The sequence below is a fragment of the Lithobates pipiens genome, unplaced genomic scaffold, assembly GCF_037356315.1.
Source record: "Lithobates pipiens isolate NorthernLeopardFrog02 unplaced genomic scaffold, aLitPip1_a1.2 Scaffold_8, whole genome shotgun sequence".
NCBI classification, from domain to species: domain Eukaryota; kingdom Metazoa; phylum Chordata; class Amphibia; order Anura; family Ranidae; genus Lithobates; species Lithobates pipiens.
This window is the reverse complement of record NW_027507903.1, coordinates 630,524,474-630,544,937: the sequence shown is the minus strand read 5'-3', so window position 1 is coordinate 630,544,937 and position 20,464 is coordinate 630,524,474. Positions and strand designations below refer to the sequence as shown.

At 44.9% G+C, this 20,464-nt stretch overlaps 1 protein-coding gene across 1 annotated transcript; it reads left to right on the top strand.

Moving 5' to 3' along the window:
- The first annotated feature begins 8,391 nt into the window (after positions 1-8,391).
- LOC143964061 (olfactory receptor 1468-like) lies at positions 8,392-9,418 on the top strand. Its single transcript, XM_077473768.1, has one exon. The coding sequence runs from the start codon at positions 8,573-8,575 to the stop codon at positions 9,416-9,418; it is 846 nt and encodes a 281-aa protein (XP_077329894.1). The 5' UTR covers positions 8,392-8,572.
- The last annotated feature ends 11,046 nt before the right edge of the window (positions 9,419-20,464 follow it).

The following is a 20,464-nucleotide window of genomic DNA, read 5'->3' as shown; positions in this document are numbered from 1 at the left end:
CTGATGGAAAAAATCAGCAGACAATCTGATAGTGTGTATGGGGCTTTAGTCTGCTTGTCTTCAGCAAACAGTTTTTAGACTTTCTTGTGCATAATTTTTAGAAGAGGCTTCCTTCTGGGATGACAGTCATGCAGATCAATTTGATGCTGTGTGCGGCATATGGTCTGAGCACCGACAGGCTGACCCCCCACCCCTTCAACCTCTGCAGCAATGCTGGCAGCACTCATACGTCTATTTCCCAAAGACAACCTCTGGACATGACGCTGAGCACGTGCACTAAACTTCTTTAGTTGACCATGGCGAGGCCTGTTCTGAGTGGAACCTGTCCTGTTAAACGGCTGTATGGTCTTGGCCACCATGCTGCAGCTCAGTTTCAGGGTCTTGGCAAGCTCCTGATCACCTAGGCCATCTTTATTGAGAGCAACAATTATTTTTTTCAGATCCTCAAAGAGTTATTTGCCATGAGGTGTTGCCATGTTGAACTTCCAGTGACCACTATGAGAGAGTGAGAGAGTGAGAGCGATAACACCAAATTTAACACACCTGCTCCCCATTCACACTGGAGACCTTGCAACACTAATGAGTTACATGAGACCGGGGAGGGAAAATGGCTATCTGGGCCCAATTTGGACATTTTCACTTAAGGGTGTACTCACTTTTGTTGCCAGAGGTTTAGACATTAATGGCTGTGTGTTGAGTTATTTTGAGGGGACAGCAAATTTACACTGTAAGCCCTTGTTCACACAGTGGACAATGTCCGATAGGACCGTGTTGTCGGATAATGCAACCGTGTGTGGTCTCCATCGGACTGTTTCCGTCGGAGTATTCGACGTACCAATTTTTCCGACTTGGCTATAAAATTGTTCGACAACATTCTCCGATCGGACATAGTCTGATCATGTGTAGCCTACTCCGACGGACAAGGTGCCATGCATGCTCACAATCAAATTCAGACACGGAAGCGCTCGCTCAGGTAAAACTACCGCTCATAATCGATATAGCACATTCGTCACACTGCAATGTTAAAAATTCTTTCATGAAGCGCATTCTCTTGTACAATGCTGCAAGAATTAACTTGTTTTGATGCTCATATTCACACACACTTTTCCCGAACGAATTTCTTTAGTCTTTTTACTAATTTCAGCAATACAATATTTAAAATCGTCACATCTGCACAATCTTTGCTTGTTGTTTTTTTTTTTTTTATTATTAATTTTGTGGTTGTTTTTTTTAATCAACATCTCCTTTTTTGACAGTTTGCTCATCTTTGCATTTTTTGGGTGTGTTTTGTGTGTTAACTTACCACAACACCATTATTATCTTTTTTTAATTTTGTTTTTCTTTTTTAATCTACAGGAGGTTGTTTGGTGTTGGTGCCCCTTGTTATTAATTTCACTTTGTATTTTTGAAATGTACCTGCCTGCTCACAAATAAACTGTCCTTATTGAAGTAAAACACATACGCAACTATTTCTTCAAACAAACAAAACCTTTATTTACGTGTCAAACAACTAAAAAGAGGGAGGCAGCGCTTGAGAAACTTGTCAATTTGGCGAAGCCTTTGACCCCCAGGGCAGACATGAACTAATTTGAAAATGCTAAATTGGTGGCCTGAGGAGTACATATCTCAGGGAGAGAAGTCTGGTCCAGAAGTCCCTAGAGATCAGGAAGAGCAGATGCCATCTATGTCCCCGGGACGTGGTTCTACAAGAGGCTGCATCTTCTGTCAGACCAGACTGAACCCAGGCCATCACTCTCTCGTCTTCCTTGGGCACTTCCCTCCAGGCATCCTTCCAGGCTGTGGCTCAGATCCTGTAGTTGTGGCAGGAGGAGGAGAAGGAGGGTGATGGTCGACCTACTGGCTTCCACATGCCACAGCCTCCCCCCGGCTGAGGTCTTCCTGTGTATGAAAATGGGACATAGTTTTAGTTTTTTGCTCATCAATCACACCATTTTGTGCTCATGACTGTTGCAAATTGAATGTTACCAAATAGAACAGACTATCATTCTGAGCCCAGCATTTTTCATTCTTGTCCCAAACATTTTTGGTCACTACTGTCTATTGAGATGTAAACCACTTTGTTAAATCACAACTTACTGATCAATAATAACATCTAGTTAACATGATTAAATGTATGACAAGAAATATGTTCAACAATGCTATACCTGTCTCAAGCTGGGCCCCTCCACATGTTGTTGCCTGGAAGGCCCAGGTTGGACGTTGGAAGCCTCAGCTGGGGGTGAAGGAAGCCTTGAAGGAAGACGATAGAGTGGTGGCCTGGGTTCCCCCTGGTCTACCAGAAAATGCAGCCTCTCGAAGTACACCATCTTGGGGTAATAAATGGCATCTGGATCTCCTGATCTCAGGGACTCCAGGTGCTTCGTTCTCTCCCTGAGATATGTACTCTTCATGGCACCAATTTTGGCCATCACATAGGTCATGTCTGACGTGGGGACCATGATCCGCACCAAACCAAGAAGTTTCTCCAGCACTGCCTTCCTCTTTCTTCGGTCATTATAAAATGGGTTGTTCATCTGCCACAGGCAGGGCAGCTCCCTGAACAGTTCAAGGAATAGCCCCATAAAATTAGCATTTTGGAAGGGATCCATCTTGTCTGCAAGACACAACACAAGACAAACCCTAAAATACTAATAATGCCATGCTAAACCCTCCTGATCTTGTCCCAACTTAGGCCTATATAGAAGCAATCTAGGCTAGTGATGTACCAAGTTAAAAATTGTACCTTTGTTTGCACAATCGGCGCGTCAGCTCCTCACTCTGTTCCCAGATCGTACGTACGACACACGCGTGTTGAATTTTATATACAGTGCGCATGCGTGAAACTCTGCCCGCCCCTGACGTTCTTTCTAGACTATTTCCCACCAGTTCTCTTTCAGCGCAGTGGGGAGAGCACATGGCGGAGACACAGCAGGTGTGTAATCAGAGTTCCACTAACGAGGAGGAGGGCGAGGAAAGCCCGGAGCCTGAAACGTCCCGATACTGGAGGAGAAGATTTAAGGCCTCAAATATGTCTTTTGGAGAGATGTTGGAGATGGTGCACATATTGAAGAGGACCGACTATGAAGGGAAGTATGAACCTTACCCAAACCCAAATATCACAAAGGCCAAGATCATGACTAAAGTTGTGAAGAGTCTTCAGAAGAATTTTGGGGTACGACGATCCAAGGATTAACTGAGAAAACGCTGGTCAGACCTGAAACTGAGGGAGCGCGATCAGTACAGAAGGATCAAGCGTGTTCTTCAAAAAAGTAAGTAGTTGTCGTGTGTTCATATTATTATTATTGCTTGCATGCTGCTCCATGTGCTTTGATTTAATGTTGTACAGTTTAAAATGGCCACTTTCATGTTCATGGGTTCAATCGTTCGTAAGAAACATCGTTCATTAGCCCACTCTCAAAACTATGTTTTCCCAACTTACACTTCACTACATTTCTTCACACTGCAGGCAAGTATTCCAGCTTTAGAAAGTGTCCAAAATAAGGTTCTCACCTTTGAACTCGGCCAAAAAACACAATTGTACGACACTTCCAAGCAATGTTTCATATTCATATTTCTGCCCTCTGTGTGCTAAGTATTCCTTTTTTACATTCTCATCGGGGAGAGAAGACTCGGGAAGTCTGAGGACACCAGGGACCCCACACCTCCCAAAGATGGTGAAATTCAAACACCAGAAACAAAGGAGGAGGAGGAGGAAGGAGAGATCGTTGAAGTTGGACAAATTGTTACCACAACAGGTGAGTGTCGGAGACCACAGCTTCCGGTAAGCTAATCAATGTATGTCGTAATATTTATAATACATGGTGTTCTTTTTTTTGCTTTATTTTTAGGTGATGTGGAAGAAGAATCACATTTTACCAGTGAAAATGCCCAGATCCTGATTGGGGAGATAATGGGGTGCAATCGCGATTTAGAAAATATACAGAAAAACATCAATGATGTTCAAAATAAAATGAAGAACATCATTGATGTTTTGGGGAGAGTCTGAAACACCCCAAACTAGCTAGGGTTTGATTTTTGTGTTTTTAAAAAACAACTTTTGTATTTTACAAAAAGCCAAAATTGGAAGGTGCACATAGTGTGTCAACATGCCCTATCTCCCATCATGGGGATCAATGTACGTGTTTTGTGGAAAGTGGCTGAGATGAAGGGGTTGCACCCCAAAAACATGTATATTGATCCCCCATGATGGGAGATAGCACATGTTGACACACTGTGTGCATCTTCCAATTTTGGCTTTTCCAGGGGTGACACCCCATGTGATGAAGGCAATATCAGCCCAGTTTGTACATACTCATGTCTGATATTGTCTTCACTTTTCAAAGTTGAACTTTGTAAGTTCCTGTGTTCTGTATGTTACACTTTGATACATGCCTGTTTACACAAAAATGCCAAGTTACAAAAAAATTACCTAAAATAATGTTTTTGATACACCCAATATGTTGGTTTGTTGTAAAACCCTTTTCTAAACGCACATGTGAATGTGCTTTGATTAAAAAGTTAAATTATCAACAATGTGTGGCTTCCTTTTTCAATGCGCAAAAGCAGTATTTGGAGTAAAATTTTTGTTTTTGGTGACAATGGGTGTTATTTACTAAAGGCAACTCCACTTTGCACTCCAAGTGCAGTTTCATGTGCACTTTTGCAGTGCCCTTGTAGTGCATAGTGGATGTGCCTTTAGCAAATAACACCCACAGTGATGTGTACATTTTCACAATCACGCCATTTTTCTGACCCCACATATTTCTGTCATGGTGCTGAAAATGAGCAAGATTTTTGTCAGTAATGCACTACATACATTAGTAACAAAAACAAGGTGTGTGTGTAGCAGACCCACAACATAATAAGATTATCTGAAGAAGAGACTGTCCCCTCATCTCGCTCAGAACTTGGGTGTGCACTGTTGTAGAAAAAGGCCCAACAAAAAAAAGCAAAAATACCTAGGAGACACCTAAAACCAAGCCAAGCAGAAAATGAAAACAAAGATTCTTGTAGTTTCAAAGAAAAATGTATTAAAAAAATTCCTCTCAGACATTGTCTGGCATACCAATGGCCCCCCTACCCACAAAGTACTCCATGTATTGGGTTCTGATCTTGCGGGCGCTTTGGGGGGGCAAGCCAGGACGAGCAGCTTCAAGGGCAGTGAGGTTGTCATTTTCAGGCAAGTCTGCATCTGGGCCAACTGAGACCACATAGTTTGAGGAATGTATTTTCAAGAAATTGTGCAGAACACAGCAGGCAAGCACAATGTGATTGAATTTATATTCCGCCATGTGGATTGGCGTCAAAAATGGGCCGGAACCGGCTGGCCAGTATTCCAAAAGTGTTCTCCACGACTCTTCTGGCTCTGGCCAGCCAGAAATTAAACATCCTCTGATCTGGGGTGAGGGTATTCATCGGGAAAGGCCGCATCAGATGGTTTGCCAGGGCAAACGCCTCATCCGTGATGAATACAAACGGGAGTCCTTCTACATTCTCCTCTGGGGGTGGCAAGCCCAGACTGCCACTCTGGAGACGCCAGTAGAATTCCGTCCGTGAGAACACTCCACCATCTGACATCCAGCCATTTTGCCCCACGTCCACATACAGGAAGTCATAGGTCGCTGACACCACCGCCAACATGATGTGGACATGTTTCCCATCAATTGCACCTCCACAATTGGGAAATTCCCAACGGCTGGCAAAGTGGGAGGCCACAGTCTGCCATTCCTGTGGCGTGGAAGGAAACTGTGGAGTGAAACACAAAATAAAAATTTGTAATTTGGCACATCAACATTGCAAGCAGATTAAACACCAACATTTTGGGCCAAGATCAGTATAACATTTTGGGAAATTAGTATTTAAAGCCTAAAATATAAGGTCCCCTTATCAGAGTCATCACCCCCCCCATCCCCCCATCTGATGTGCCCTTGCAAAAAGTGGGGAGGGGATGTTTTGGACAGGTAACCCTCTCCACTTGATTGAGAGCTGAATGCATAAATAATGTGTGATACTTTGGGCAACCCCTCCTTACTGCCCACCGGACAGGTAAGAAGTGTCATAATACCAAAATAAAAAAAAAAATGGAAACACATTTTGATGTTCTGCTATTACCTATCAAGATAATAATAAGAGAAAAATATATATATATATAGCATTTGAAAGTATTGAGGCATGCCCTTGCACTACATGCTTTGGTGAATTCCTCCATAAATGTGACCAGAAAAAAGGTAGGTAGAGTGTGTATTGGGTTTGGTAGCAGCAGATAGAGGATTGCTATCAGCTGACCTAGCAGTTGGGGGGAGGGGGGTTCCTAATGAGTTTGGCCCAACCAAAAAAAAATGTCACTCTGCATGAATTGAAGCACACACATAACATTTGTAGACATTTTAGGGAGTGTTTAGGGGAAAACCATACTATGAAGCTGACAAAAGACATTGGTAAGTGACTAGACTATAGATTTATGGGCCCAGAAGAGCGTGGTGGGGAAGTTATGCCGCGCACACACGAGCGGATTGTATGGCGTACTTAGTCCGTCATACAATCCGACGGACAATCCGACGTACTTTCCACTGAATGGACTTGACCACACACGGATACACAAACAGTCCGTCGAAAGCTTGCGCGATGACGTGTACAGCACGTACGACGGGACTAGAAATAGGAAGTCCAAGACACAGCAAAGCACCCTTCCGCCGTGTAAACCCTTTCTGGGCATGCGCCATTCTTAGTCCGTCGAACTAGCATACTGACGACCGTATTGTCCGCTGAAACCAAAGTACGACGGACAGATTTTTGGAAAAACTGAAAATCTTAGTACTCCGGACTGCACGCTGAAAAAGTCCGCTGAAGCCCACACACGAGCGGATTGTCCGCTGAAATGTGTTTCAACGGACTAAGTACGTCAAACAGTTCGACCGTGTGTACGCGGCATTAGTGAAGGCAAAAATGAAGGACAAAAAAGGAACTTGAAAAGCTTCCAGCATGCATGAGGACAAAGGGGCAGAGCATATAAATTAGAGCATATTGCAATCATGGTAATTAGGGAATGAGGAAAGAAACCTGAGACATTAGCAATCATTAAATACATAGATGTTACATACATGTGATGTTAAAGGATAAAACTTACCTTCATATAGTCCTTCTGCAGGATCTGAATGATGGCAGAACAGGTCTCTTGAATAATGATCCCCAGAGCCTGGGGGGAGATGCCCGTGGAGAACTTAAGGTCCTGAAGGCTTCTCCCTGTCGGCAACTAGCGCAACGTGGCTATAAACCTCTGCTCCGGAGTGATGGCTTGCCGCATGCAGGTATCCTGCCTGGTGATATAAGGGGACAGCAAAGCCAGCAGATGGTGAAAAACGGGGTCCCTCATCCGGAGATAATTCCTGAAATCATCAGGATTATTCTCCCGGATCTCACGGAGCAAAGGCATGTGTGAGAACTGGTCACGCTGGCGCAACCAATTCTTGGTCCACAAACGCCTCCCCTCCCTGTTCATGGACTGGGCTTGTGTCAAAGCTAAAAGCCCAACACGAAGCCCCTGCACAGCACAAATTCTATGATGAGTACGTACATGAAACATGGTTTAAAACAGTCGGCTGGTCAGAACGGACAACAGAAAGCACCAATAAACAGCAATGCCTGAATGAACGACCTGAAAAGCAGAAGCGAGCAGACAATAAACAATGCAAATCAAAGCTTACTATACCAAGATATAGTCCACAATGAGAAACAAATGCTTACTGACTACACGCACCGATAATCAGATACGCACCGACAAGCACAAACTGAAGAACAGTACCGAACTGAAGCACAAATCTGAAAAGTGCGAATCGTCTCTCACCAAACTTCTACTAACACGCGATACACACGAGATCAGCAGAAGGAGCCCAAAGGGTGCCGGACATGGTGCTGAACTTCCTTTTTCTAGTCCCGTCGTACGCGGCTTACGTCACCGCGTTCTTGCCAACCAGAACTTCCGACAACTTAGTCCGACCGTGTGTATGCGACACCACTTCCAGACTAAATTAGTCAGAATTAATCCGACAGATTTGGTTGCCGAATGTCCGACCATGTGTACAGGGGCTTATGCAAGCTGAACACTCAGTACTTTACAGTGTAGCAAAGTGTCATTTCTTCGGTGTTGTTACATGAAAAGATAGAAGGAAATATTTACAAAAATATGAGGGGTGTACTCACTTTCGTGTATGAAAAATTTACTACAAAATAACTATAAATAAATAACTACAAAATAGAGAATGTCCAAATTGGCAAACAATACATTTATTGAGCTTATTAAAAAGGATGAAGCCAAGGTTACTTCAATCAACCAAATATTAGTGTTAAAAAGAAAAAAAAATGTATTTTATTTATTTTTTCCAGGTTCACCTTATTTGCTATCATTTTGCAAAGTCAACACATATTTGTTCTGCTATGGTTAATACATAAAAAAAAAGTCATTTAAATATTTTCTGCTTCCACACAGACCGCACACACTGCATTCTTATTTTTGGGATTCAATAACAATGTTGTATATAATCTGCTGCTCTTCACCTTGGTCCTTATTATATACATGGTGACAATATTTGGAAACTTTTTGACAATCATTCTGATATATTACAGCAAGACCCTTCATTCTCCCATGTACTTCTTCCTCTCCCAACTCTCTATCTCTGACATCATGTTGACCACAGGTATTTCTCCTAACATGTTAAATATTATTCTACATGAGAGGACCTCCATATCCTTTGTTGGTTGCATCACTCAGTATTATGTCTATGGGACAATAGAAACATTTGAATGTTTCCTTCTGACAGTGATGTCCTATGACCGCTATCTGGCCATCTGCTCTCCTCTGCATTATACCTCCATTATGAAACAATCACTTTGCATTGAATTAGTTCTTGCATCCTGGCTTTTCAGCTGTTCTATAGGATTAATACCAACACTTGAACTAAGTCAACTAGAATTCTGTGGGTCAAATGTTATTGACTATTTATTTTGTGATTTCAATCCTCTTGTGGAACTTTCTTGTTCAGATATATCCACAGTTCAAATGGAAATGACCTTGTTGTGCTTTCCTGTGCTAATATTCCCCTTCCTAGTGATAGTGGTTTCATATACTTACATTGTTTTAACAATATTAAAGATATCCTCCTTTTCGGGAAGAATTAAATCCTTTTCCACTTGTAGCTCCCATCTCACTGTTGTGTTTATATTTTATGGAACCCTGATTGCCATGTATCTGATTCCAAAGAAAGGACAATCACAAATGATCAGTAAGATAATGTCCTTGTTGTATACAGTGTTTACTCCCTTTGTAAACCCTTTCATATACAGCTTGAGGAATAAAGAGATTAAAGACAATTTAAAGATGTTGTATATAAACAAAAGGTCTTTTATTCAAAACTTTTGGTAAAAGTTAAATTATTAAAATATATCTGTTTAAACTTGTAGAGAACTTGATTTGCACTGGTATCCAAATATTAGCCTTCTACCGTACTGAAGCCATGCTTAATAATAAATTGGTATTAGAGTTCAATTGATCAAATTAGGTTCCTAAAGAAGGCTTCCACCCTTCAGACCTTCATTCCATGGTACCTCTTACAACTCCACTTAAACTGTGTTTTGTTTTTGTTAAAATGTCTGCGTTATGACCTCTAGAGGTTTCTTGATCTAAGAATGGGTTCTTAGCTACTTAATGGACCCTTCTTAGAAATATCCCTTTTTACATGCCAGTCACTGCTAATGACATTAAAAACTCAACAGTCTCCTTTCTGTGTGTATCGTCCTTAAGCCTAGTACACACAGGCTGAATGTCGGGCGACATCAGCCGCTTCAATAAAAAATGGCCAATGTACGGCCTGTGAGTATGGCAACTGGTCCAACAGAAGCAGGGCTGGTGCAAGAATTTTTCACACCCTAGACGAAACCTCATTTTGCCGCTTCCCTATTGGCCCCGCCCATGACCCCACCCCCTTTGCAATATGTGACCCACCTGACCATTACACATACACTGACCCACCTACCTGACACAACACACTGACCTACCTACCTGACACATACACTGACCTACCTGACCATTACACATACACTGACCCACCTACTTGACACATACACTGACCCACCTATCTGACCATTACACATACACTGACCCACCTACCTGACCATTACACATACACTGACCCACCTACTTGACACATACATTGACCCACCTACCTGACCATTGCACATACACTGACCCACCTACCTGACCATTGCACATACACTGACCCACCTACCGGACACAATACACTGACCCACCCGACTATTACACACACACTGACCTACCTACCTGATACATACACTGACCCACTTACCTCACACATACGCTGACCTACCTGACCATTACACATACACTGACCCACCTACCTGACCATTACAGTCACACACTGACCTACTTACCTGACACACACTGACCTACCTGACCATTACACACACATACACTGACCTACCTACCTGACAATACACTTATCAACCTACCTGACACATACACTGACCCACCTGACCATTACACTTACACTAACCCACCTACCTGGCCATTACACACACACTGACCTACCTACCTGACACATACACTGACCAACCATCCGGCCAAAAGAGCAATAGTTTAGAGGGAAGCTCTTAACCTACAGACAGACATTCTGTGCATACAGGAGACACATTGGGAAATCTCCTCAACCCCTAAGTTTCAACACAGGAGATTCCCTCATATATACACAGCATCGGCACCCAAAAAACAGAAATGTGTGTTAATAGCAATCAAGGACTCAATGACCCTCTCCCTACAGGTAGCACACTCTGACCCTGAAGGTAGATATTTGATATTGGTAGGAGAAGTCAATAACTGCTTATATACAACAATGAACTTATACGCGCCTAATGCCCACCAACTCCGCTTCATGAGGAAACAGTTCCGTAAGGTTAACTTAATTAAAAAAGGTTTGGTCATTATGTGTGGTGATTACAACCTCACGGCAGACTATGCGGTGGACACAAAATCTACTGCAAAAAGACCCTTGCCCTCATTGCAACCACTGTTCCATGTAGAGGAGATGTACGATGTGTGGAGGTGTCAACACGCTACTGAGCTGGATTACACCTTTCACTCCTCCAGACATGGTTCATACCCCTGTATTGATATAGTGATAGTGGATAGAGTCCTGCTGCAGAGGGTCTCCTCGTCTACCATCCATGACATTACATGGTCAGACCACACCCCAGTGCCCATTGTGATGGACGGGAGACCCAATGTGGAACCGGCTTACATCTGGCGAGCTAACCCTCGTCTATTTCAACAGACCTCACAGATTGCTCTGATCACTAAGAATTTAAAAGAATTCTTTGTTCATAATGTGGATTCGGTGAAAAAACGTTTTCCATTATGGTGTGCCCATAAGGCATTTATTATAGGCATACTGTTTCAGATGGCATCGCGGGCGAAGAGGCGGAGGACACAAGAAATAGATACCCTCCTTGCCGATATTAAGTCTCTTGAGATCCAAAATAAGAACACCCCAGACCATATTATAACTAATAGATTGACTAATGCTGCGTACACACGTATCAGACTATCCGGCGGACTTTGGGGTCTGGTGGACAAACCGCCGGACTGTCCGCCGGACTTTCCGAACGAGCTACCTGCCCACACACGGTACTTTTGCGGTGGACTAGGTCCAGCGGACTATCCGCTGTACTTTTGAAATGAACGGACTCGCCCACACACATGGAGGAAAGTCCGTTCATTTTGAGCACGGCTCCAGGTAGCCGGGACCAGCGAAGGAAGCATTGCTGGCCCTGTCACCTGGTATGGACTTAAAGGGGAATCCCTACGCCGAAAAAACGGTGTGGGGGTCCCACCCCAGGTCCATATCAGACCCTCATCCGAGCACGCTACCCAGCCGGTCAGGAAAGGGGGTGGGGGTGAGCGAGTGCCCCCCCCTCCTGAACCGTACCAGGCCGCGTGCCCTCAACATGGGGGGTGCTTTGGGGAAGGGGGGGTCACACAGCCCCCAGACCCCAAAGCACCTTGTCCCCATGTTGATGAGGACAAGGGCCTCTTCCCGAAAACCCTGGCTGTTGGTTGTCGGGGTCTGCGGGCGGGGGGCTTATCGGAATCCGTAAACCCCTTTAAAAAGGGGGCTCCCGGATCCCGGCCCCCCACACTATGTGAATGGGTATGGGGTATTATTATTATTATTATTCAGGATTTATATAGCGCCAGCAATTTACGCAGTGCTTTACAATATAAAAGGGAGACAATACAGTTACAATACAATTAAATACAAGAGGATTAAGAGGACCCTGCTCAGAAGAGCTTACAATCTAAAAGGGTGGGGCAGGTGGTACAGAAGGTTATAACTGTTGGGAATGAGTTTATGGAAGTGGTAGGAGATTAGTTTGAGACGTGATAGGCTTCCCTGAATAGATGAGTTTTCAGGGATCGTCTGAAGGTAGCAAGAGTAGGGGATAGCCGGACCAGTGGAGGTAGCGAGTTCCAGAGGATTGGAGAGGCTCTGGAGAAATCCTGGAGACGAGTGTGGGAGGAGGAGACGAGAGAGCTTGAGAGTAGGAGGTCTTGAGAAGAACGGAGGGGACGGTTTGGGTGATATTTGGAGACAAGATTGGTGATGTAGCTCGGGGCAGAGTTGTGAATGGCTTTGTATGTGGTGGTTAGTATTTTGAATTTAATTCGCTGGGTGATTGGGAGCCAGTGTAGGGATTGGAGGAGAGGGTTGGCAGACACTGAGCGGTTGGTAAGGTGGATAAGTCTGGCAGCAGCATTCATGATAGACTGAAGAGGAGATAGCCTATGGAGAGGCAGGCCAATGAGAAGGGAGTTGCAATAGTCAAGACGAGAGATAACAAGGGAGTGAATGAGGATCTTGGTAGTTTTAATTGTTAAAAAGGGGCGAATTTTAGAGATGTTACGGAGGTGAAATCTACAAACTTTTGACAACGATTGGACTTGGGGCTGAAATGACAAGTCAGAGTCTAGGGTTACACCTAGTACCCTGGCGTGAGGGGAGGGCCTGATGGTTGCATTGTTGATTTTGATGGAAAAGTCATGGAGGGGGGCATGTGCAGGGGGGATTATTAATAGCTCAGTTTTAGAGAGGTTTAGTTTAAGGAAATGGTGTGACATACATGCTGATATGTCAGTTAGCAGGTTAGTAATGCGAGAGGAGACTGAAGGAGTGAGGTGAGGAGTAGACAGATAGATTTGGGTGTCATCGGCGTATAAGTGGTATTGGAAGCCATGGGCGGTTATCAGGTGACCAAGGGAGGAGGTATAAATAGAGAAGAGAAGGGGTCCAAGAACAGAGCCTTGGGGGACCCCCACAGAAAGGGGCAATGGAGAGGAGGATACAGAGTTGTAGGTGACACTGAAGGAGCGCTGTGATAGATAGGCAGAGAACCAGGAAAGCGCAGAATCTTGGAGGCCAAGGGAATGTAGTTTATTGAGGAGGAGCGGGTGGTCAACAGTATCAAAGGCAGCAGAGAGGTCAAGTAGTAGGAGTATGGAGTACTGGCTGTTGGTTTTAGCAGTTAGTAGATCGTTAGTGAGTTTTAGTAAGGCAGTTTCTGTGGAGTGCTGAGAGCGAAAGCCAGACTGTAATGGGTCAAGAAGGTTATTTTCACTGAGGTAGGAGCTAAGGCGGTTGTAGACTAAGCGTTCTAGAAGTTTAGAGGTGAATGGGAGCAATGAGATAGGTCTTAAGTTGTTCAGGTTGGTGGGGTCCAGAGAGGGTTTTTTAAGTATGGGGGTGAACTGCGCATGTTTTAGAGGGGAGGGGAAGGAGCCACTTAAAAGGGGGGAGAGATTGTAGATGTGAGTGAGGGAGCATAGGATAGAATTAGAGGGTGACCTTAATAGTTGTGAGGGAATAGGGTCCAAGGGACAATTGGTTAGGTGAGCATCTGAGAAAAGTTTTGCAACCTCTTCAGTAGTAGCCAATTCAAAAGAGGAGAGTGTTGAATGTGCTATTGGGCCAGGTATGTTGGGTGGGGAAGATGTACGCACAGCGGAGGTGTCCTCGCGAATTGCATCAATCTTGTCTTTGAAGTGATTGGCAATCTCTTGGGCAGTGAGTGAGTTCGTGGGTAGAGGGGGTGGGGGACGAAGCAGAGAGTTAAAAGTTGAGAAGAGCCGACGAGGATTGGATGACAACGTATTAATAAGAGATACAAAGTAGGCTTGTTTGGCAGCATGGAGGCAGGAATTGTATTTTAGAAGGGCAGATTTATATATGGTGGTTTTACGCCACAGCCGTTCAAGAGCACGACAACGTCTCTTGAGATTTCTAGTGTTGTCAGTTTGCCAGGGTTGTAATGGTTGGGGCCTGATTCTGCGTGTGGTTAGAGGAGCAAGTGCATCTAGTGATGAAGAGAGTGAACTGTTGTAGACAGAGATGGCAAGGTCAGGACAGGACAGGGGAGAGATTATATCATATAGGTGGTCAGTAGCAGAATAGAGAAGAGAAGGCTTAAGGTGGCGAAGGTTTCTACAAGTGATAGTTTGCTGCTTGGAAGGATGGGTGGTTGGAGACAAAGATACAGTGAAACTAATGAGGTTGTGATCAGAGAGAGGAAAGGGGGTGTTTGTGAGGTTGCTAGGGTTGCAGAGATGAGAGAATACAAGGTCAAGGGTATTACCATTAGAGTGAGTGGAAATATGTAACCATTGGGTTAGGTCAAAAGATGAGGTTAAGTCAAGAAGTTTAGCTGTAGTTGGGTTGTTAACGTTGATAGGAATGTTAAAGTCACCAAGAATGATGGTGGGTATTTCAGAGGAGAGAAAGTAGGGTAGCCAGGCAGCAAAGTCATCAAGAAAGCGTGACACCGGTCCAGGAGGCCGATAAATTGCTGCAATCCTCAGAGAAATAGGAGAAAACAGGCGAATACAGTGCATCTCGAAAGAAGAGAGGGAAAGAAAGGGCGGGATGGGAAGGACTTGGAAGGTGTATTGTGGGGATAGGAGCAATCCAACTCCACCTCCTTTCTGTCCATTGGGTCTGGGGGAGTGAGTCCAATGGAGACCACCATGGGAGAGGGCAGCAGGAGAAGCTGAGTCCAAATTTTGAAGCCAGGTTTCAGTTATGGCAAGTATGTTGAAGCTATGAGAGATGAAGAGGTCATGTACAGATGTTAGCTTGTTACAGATGGAGCGGGCATTCCAAAGGGCGCATGAGATAGGGGGCTGCTTTGAGGAAGCAGGGGGATAGAAACTAAATTAAGTGGATTGCGGTGGTTGCCAGAGGGGGAGGGGTTTTGAAGATGTGGCTTGCAGTTTGAGAGTGGCGGCCCAGGATTAGGAGAAATGTCACCTGAGACTAGGAGAAGGAGGAGGGTGAGGAACACAAGATGGGAGTGAGATGAGCATGAGTGCATGTGTCTCGTGGCTTTGGAGTTTATGCCAGCATATGGATGCAGCAAATGCAGGAGATGATGGGTGCAGTAGTAGGGAGAGGGCAGGAGTGAGGGTGATATGTGCATGCTGCAGGGTAGAGGGGAGGGATAGAGTAAGGAGAATTTGAGGATAGAAGACACTGATGTGAGAAGGAAGAGAATGAGGAGCATCATACTAGATAGAGTGGGAATCTGACTTGATACAAAATAAATGAGAAATGCTGGTTTGCTTGTTGTCTTGCAGAGTTCTTGTTGTGTCTTCATCCAGTTCTAGTTATCCTGCTTTCGTTAAACTGCGTTGCTGAAACTGCGCATCACTCGTGACAGAGCCACTCAGGAAAGAGCCATGATGTCTGCGCCACCCCATAGAATGATTTCAATTTATAGGGAGAGTGAGAAGGCATGCATTTCTCTATTGGTCATCATAGGGTCTGATTTAAGACACCTGAATATGGGAGAGAAGATGTCCAAAACCAGACACAGACTAGGGTCGTAAAGCTAATTGCTTCAATGATCAAGAGAAGTACATGGGGTTTAGAATCAGTCACCAGTAACCAGTAATGTTGCTATTGTAGTGTGGTTGTTATATAGCTAGCATTAAATATGGAAGTTTAAAGATATGACAGTAGAAGTCATTTACCAAATATGTTACAGCAATGACAGTTCAGCAGAGTAGAGTAGAGTGTACAGATGGATAAGTCATTTACCAAATATGTTACAGCAATGACAGTTCAGCAGAGTAGAGTAGAGTGTACAGATGGATAAGTCATTTACCAAATATGTTACAGCAATGACAGTTCAGCAGAGTAGAGTAGAGTGTACAGATGGATAAGTCATTTACCAAATATGTTACAGCAATGACAGTTCAGCAGAGTAGAGTAGAGTGTACAGATGGATAAGTCATTTACCAAATATGTTACAGCAATGACAGTTCAGCAGAGTAGAGTAGAGTGTACAGATGGATAAGTCATTTACCTGTAAGAAAGCAGAAGAAAAGACATGATCAGGATTGATAACTGCGTTGCTGAAACTGCGCATCACTCGTGACAGAGCCACTCAGGAAAGAGCCATGATGTCTGCGCCATGCCCCGGTCTGCTGAATGTACCCCTACCCATTCACCTGTGAAACAAAAAAAAAACACAACACACAAGGGTTAAAATAGTTTATTGCACAGCTCCGGGGGTCTTCTTCCATCTTTGGGGGTCTTCTTGCCGGACTCCTCCGCTATCTTCTGCTATGTCTTTTACTAGCGAAGGAACCAGGCTTTCTTCGCCGCCGCCGCCCTCTTCTTCAGACTTTGGGGAATTGTCCCCCTCTTCAAAGGGTCTTGTCCCCCTCTTTGGTTCTTCTTGCTGGGCCACCACACCTTCTTCTAGTTCTTTTACAAGCGGTGGCCCGGTCTTCTGTCACCGCTGTCTTCTGGCCTTCTGTTCTTCTGTTCTTCTCTTCTCTTCTTGAGCTGTTGCCTCGTCGCTGTCTCTGGTCACAATGACAAGGATGCAGCGTGCAGCGACTTATATAGGGACATCGCCGGATGATGTCCCCGCCCATTATGATGTCACAGTCCCAGCATCCTCTATATATATCATATCCATACCAGGTGACAGGGCCAGCGATGCCTCCTTCACTGGTCCCGGCTACCTGGAGCCGCGCTCAAAATGAGCAGACTTTTCTCAGAGAGGGAAAAGTCTGTTCATTTCAAAAGTACAGCGGACTAGCACACACACGGCCGAATTGTCCGCCGAAATGCGAGTCCGGCGGACAGATTGGTGTGCAAATCTACTTTCTTAGTCCGCTGGACTTTTGGGTAAAAAAAGTCCGCCGGAGCCAACACATGGGTGGATTGTCCGCCGGACTTTTCCACCGGATTGTTTGATCGTGTGTACGGGGCTTAAGTTGCACTCGAATCTCAGGCTCAAGCTAATAGAACAATTTGACACATACATTATCTGAAGGTTAATCATTATTCTGCAGGTAACCGGGCGGGAAAGCTCCTTGCCAATAGACTGAAAGAACATAAAGCACAAACAAAAATTCCTTTTCTCATTCGCAAATAGGACAATAGCAACATTTTCAACACAAAAGAAATTGCAAATGCATTTGCAGAATATTACTCTTCCCTTTATAGCCTCAAGGAAGAAAATGACACACCACAACCGTTAGAAGCCACTATTCAAGCTTTCTTGGCTGACACAGGAGCACCTTGATTTTCTCAACTCACAGATTACTGAGCCTGAGATCTGAAAAATAATCAAAACCCTTCCCGGAGGTAAATCACCTGAATCACAAAAATCCTGAATAGCTATTATAAAACTTTTCAAGAGATCCTCTCACCCTACTTGAGAGAGATGTGCTCAGAAGCAGTGTCCTCCGCCTCTTTCCCCGACGATTTGCTGAAAGCGTATGTTGTTACTATCCCCAAACCGGGTAAGGACCCCAATACACCTGCTAATTTTAGGCCTATTTCCTTGTTAAACACTGACGTTAAGCTATATGGAAAATTACTGGCCCATAGACTCTCGTCAGTTCTGCCGACTCTAATCGGACCAGACCAAACAGGCTTTACAAGAGGTAGACAAGCCTCAGACGCCACTAGAAGAGTTATTGACCTTGTACATTATGCAAGGTCCTGTCGAGTGCCTTCTCTGCTACTCTCTTTGGATGCAGAGAAGGCATTCAACAGGGTACACTGGGGCTACATGAGACAGATGCTTAAAAAGTTTGGCTTTACAGGCCCAATACTGTCAGCGCAAGTATATACCTCTAATACATTATCGTCTCCTTTCTTTATAACAAATGGCACGAGACAAGGGTGCCCACTGTCCCCTTCCATATTCAACCTCATTATTGAACCCTTGCCAGAAAAAATCAGTACCCACGAGAACTCCAGGATTCTCTCTATTAGGAAACTCACATAATATTAACCTTTTCGCAGACAATATAATTCTTTTTCTAACGTTCCAACACATTGCCCTACATTCCGCACACAAAATTCTCAACAATTTCAGTCAGGTATCATACTATAACGTCAATTTCACAAAATCCCTAATACTAGATCTCAGTATTCCTCCCTCCCTCCAATCCCACTTACAACAAAACGTCCCATATACATGGAACACAACAGATATACCATACCTAGGACTACAAATAACAGCTGATCCGGAGAACCAAGCAGAGATCAACTAAAAATCCTCTGGGACTGTGACATCATAAGGGGCTGGAACATCACCCGATGACCCCGCCCATTGTCCCTATATAAGTCACCACGCAACACCTCCCTGTCATTGCGGCCAGAGACAGCGTTGAGTCAACATCTCAAGGAAGAAGAAGAGAAGGAGGTGGCGGCGACAGCGGCGACAGAAGACCGGGCCACCGCTAGTAAAAGAGCTGGAAGAAGGAACGGAGGCCCAGCAAGAAGAACCTAAGAGGGGGACAAGACCCCCGAAGTCGGAAGAAGAGGCGGCGGCGACAGAAGACCGGGCCACCGCTAGTAAAAGAGCTAAAGGAAGAAAGCAGAGGTCCGGCAAGAAGAACCAAAGAGGGGGAAAAGACCCCCGAAGAGGGGGACAAGACCTCCAAGATGTAAGAAGACCCCGGAGCTGTGCAATAAATTATTTTGAACCCTTGTGTTGTTTTTTTTTTTTTTTTACATTTTTTTCACCAGGTGAATGGGTAGGGGTACATTGTACCCCATACTCATTCACATAGGGTGGGGGGCCAGTATCATTGACCTACTTCGCTAGTCCTGGCTACCTGGAGCCGCGTTCAAAACTGACTTTCCTCCGTGTGTGGGCAAGTCCATTCATTTTCAAAAGTACGGCGGACTCCCGCCAAAAGTCCGGTGGACCTAGTCCGCCAGAAAAGTCCGGTTGCGTTTGGGCAGGTCCGCTCGTTCAGAAAGTCTGGCGGACCATCGCTTCAAAGTCCGGCGGTTTGTCCGCCAGGCTAAGTCCGCTGGACAGTCTGATCGTGTGTACACAGCATAAGACTGACCTAACCTGGTTAGGCCATCTGGCATCCTTTAAAATGATACTACTCCCCCAAATACTCTATATATTCAGGACTCTACCTATTCCGCTCAAAAATACTCACTTTAAAACATTAAACTCTCTTCTTAAACAGTATCTTTGGAAAACAAGCAAACCAAGGTGCTCCAAGAAACTCCTGGTTAAACATAGAATAGTAGGAGGAATGGGCTCAATTGATATAAAAGACTATTATTTAGCTACGGTGCTTACCCAACTCAGATACTGGATCTCACCGTCCCCAGATATTCTCTGGACTAATATTGAACAAGCCCTTAGCCCAACTTTGGATCTAATGCCGCGTACACACGTAGCCGACTATCTGACGGACTTAGTCTGGCGGACTTCCCGCCAGACTGTCCGTCCGACTTTCCGAATGGGCTACTTGCCCACACACGGCACTTTTTCAGCGGACTAATACGGCGTACTAAGTCCACCATACTATCCGCCCTACTTTTGAAATGAACGGACTCGCCCACACACGCGGAGGAAAGTCCGCTAATTTCGAGCGCGTCTCCAGGTAGGCGGGGTCCGCGAAGGAGACGTCACTTTAATAAGGGGGCCCCTGGATACCGGTTCTTCCTCCCTACGGCACCTGAGGACCACTCGCCATCTGGGAATACCATCTACACCCCTCCACGAGGGGGGAAAAAAAGGCTCCGGTCCTATGAACAGAGGCCATCTTGCTTCACCTGGCAGCCACCTTGCTCACCACTCTGCCCCCCCCCTGAGACTGGTCGGCGGTCTCTGGAGGCTGGAGCACTCTGACCGGCCGGTTAGGGATGGTCAGCTTGACTTTACTCTTTGACTAATGTTGAAATCGCTGCCCTGGGGAAGTGGCCTGGACATGGCCGGATAATGTCGGGGTACGCCTGAGCTCCCGATACCAGACCCAACAAATAGAGTAGGAATGCCAGCGCAACAGCCACAACTTAACCTGCCATGAGCTATTGCAAAAGGGGAAAAAACAAAGGACCTGCCAAGAAGACTA

Excerpts from the sequence above, each read along its gene's own strand:
- LOC143964061 (XM_077473768.1), top strand. The coding sequence starts at position 8,573 with ATGGTGACAATATTTGGAAACTTTTTGACAATCATTCTGATATATTAC.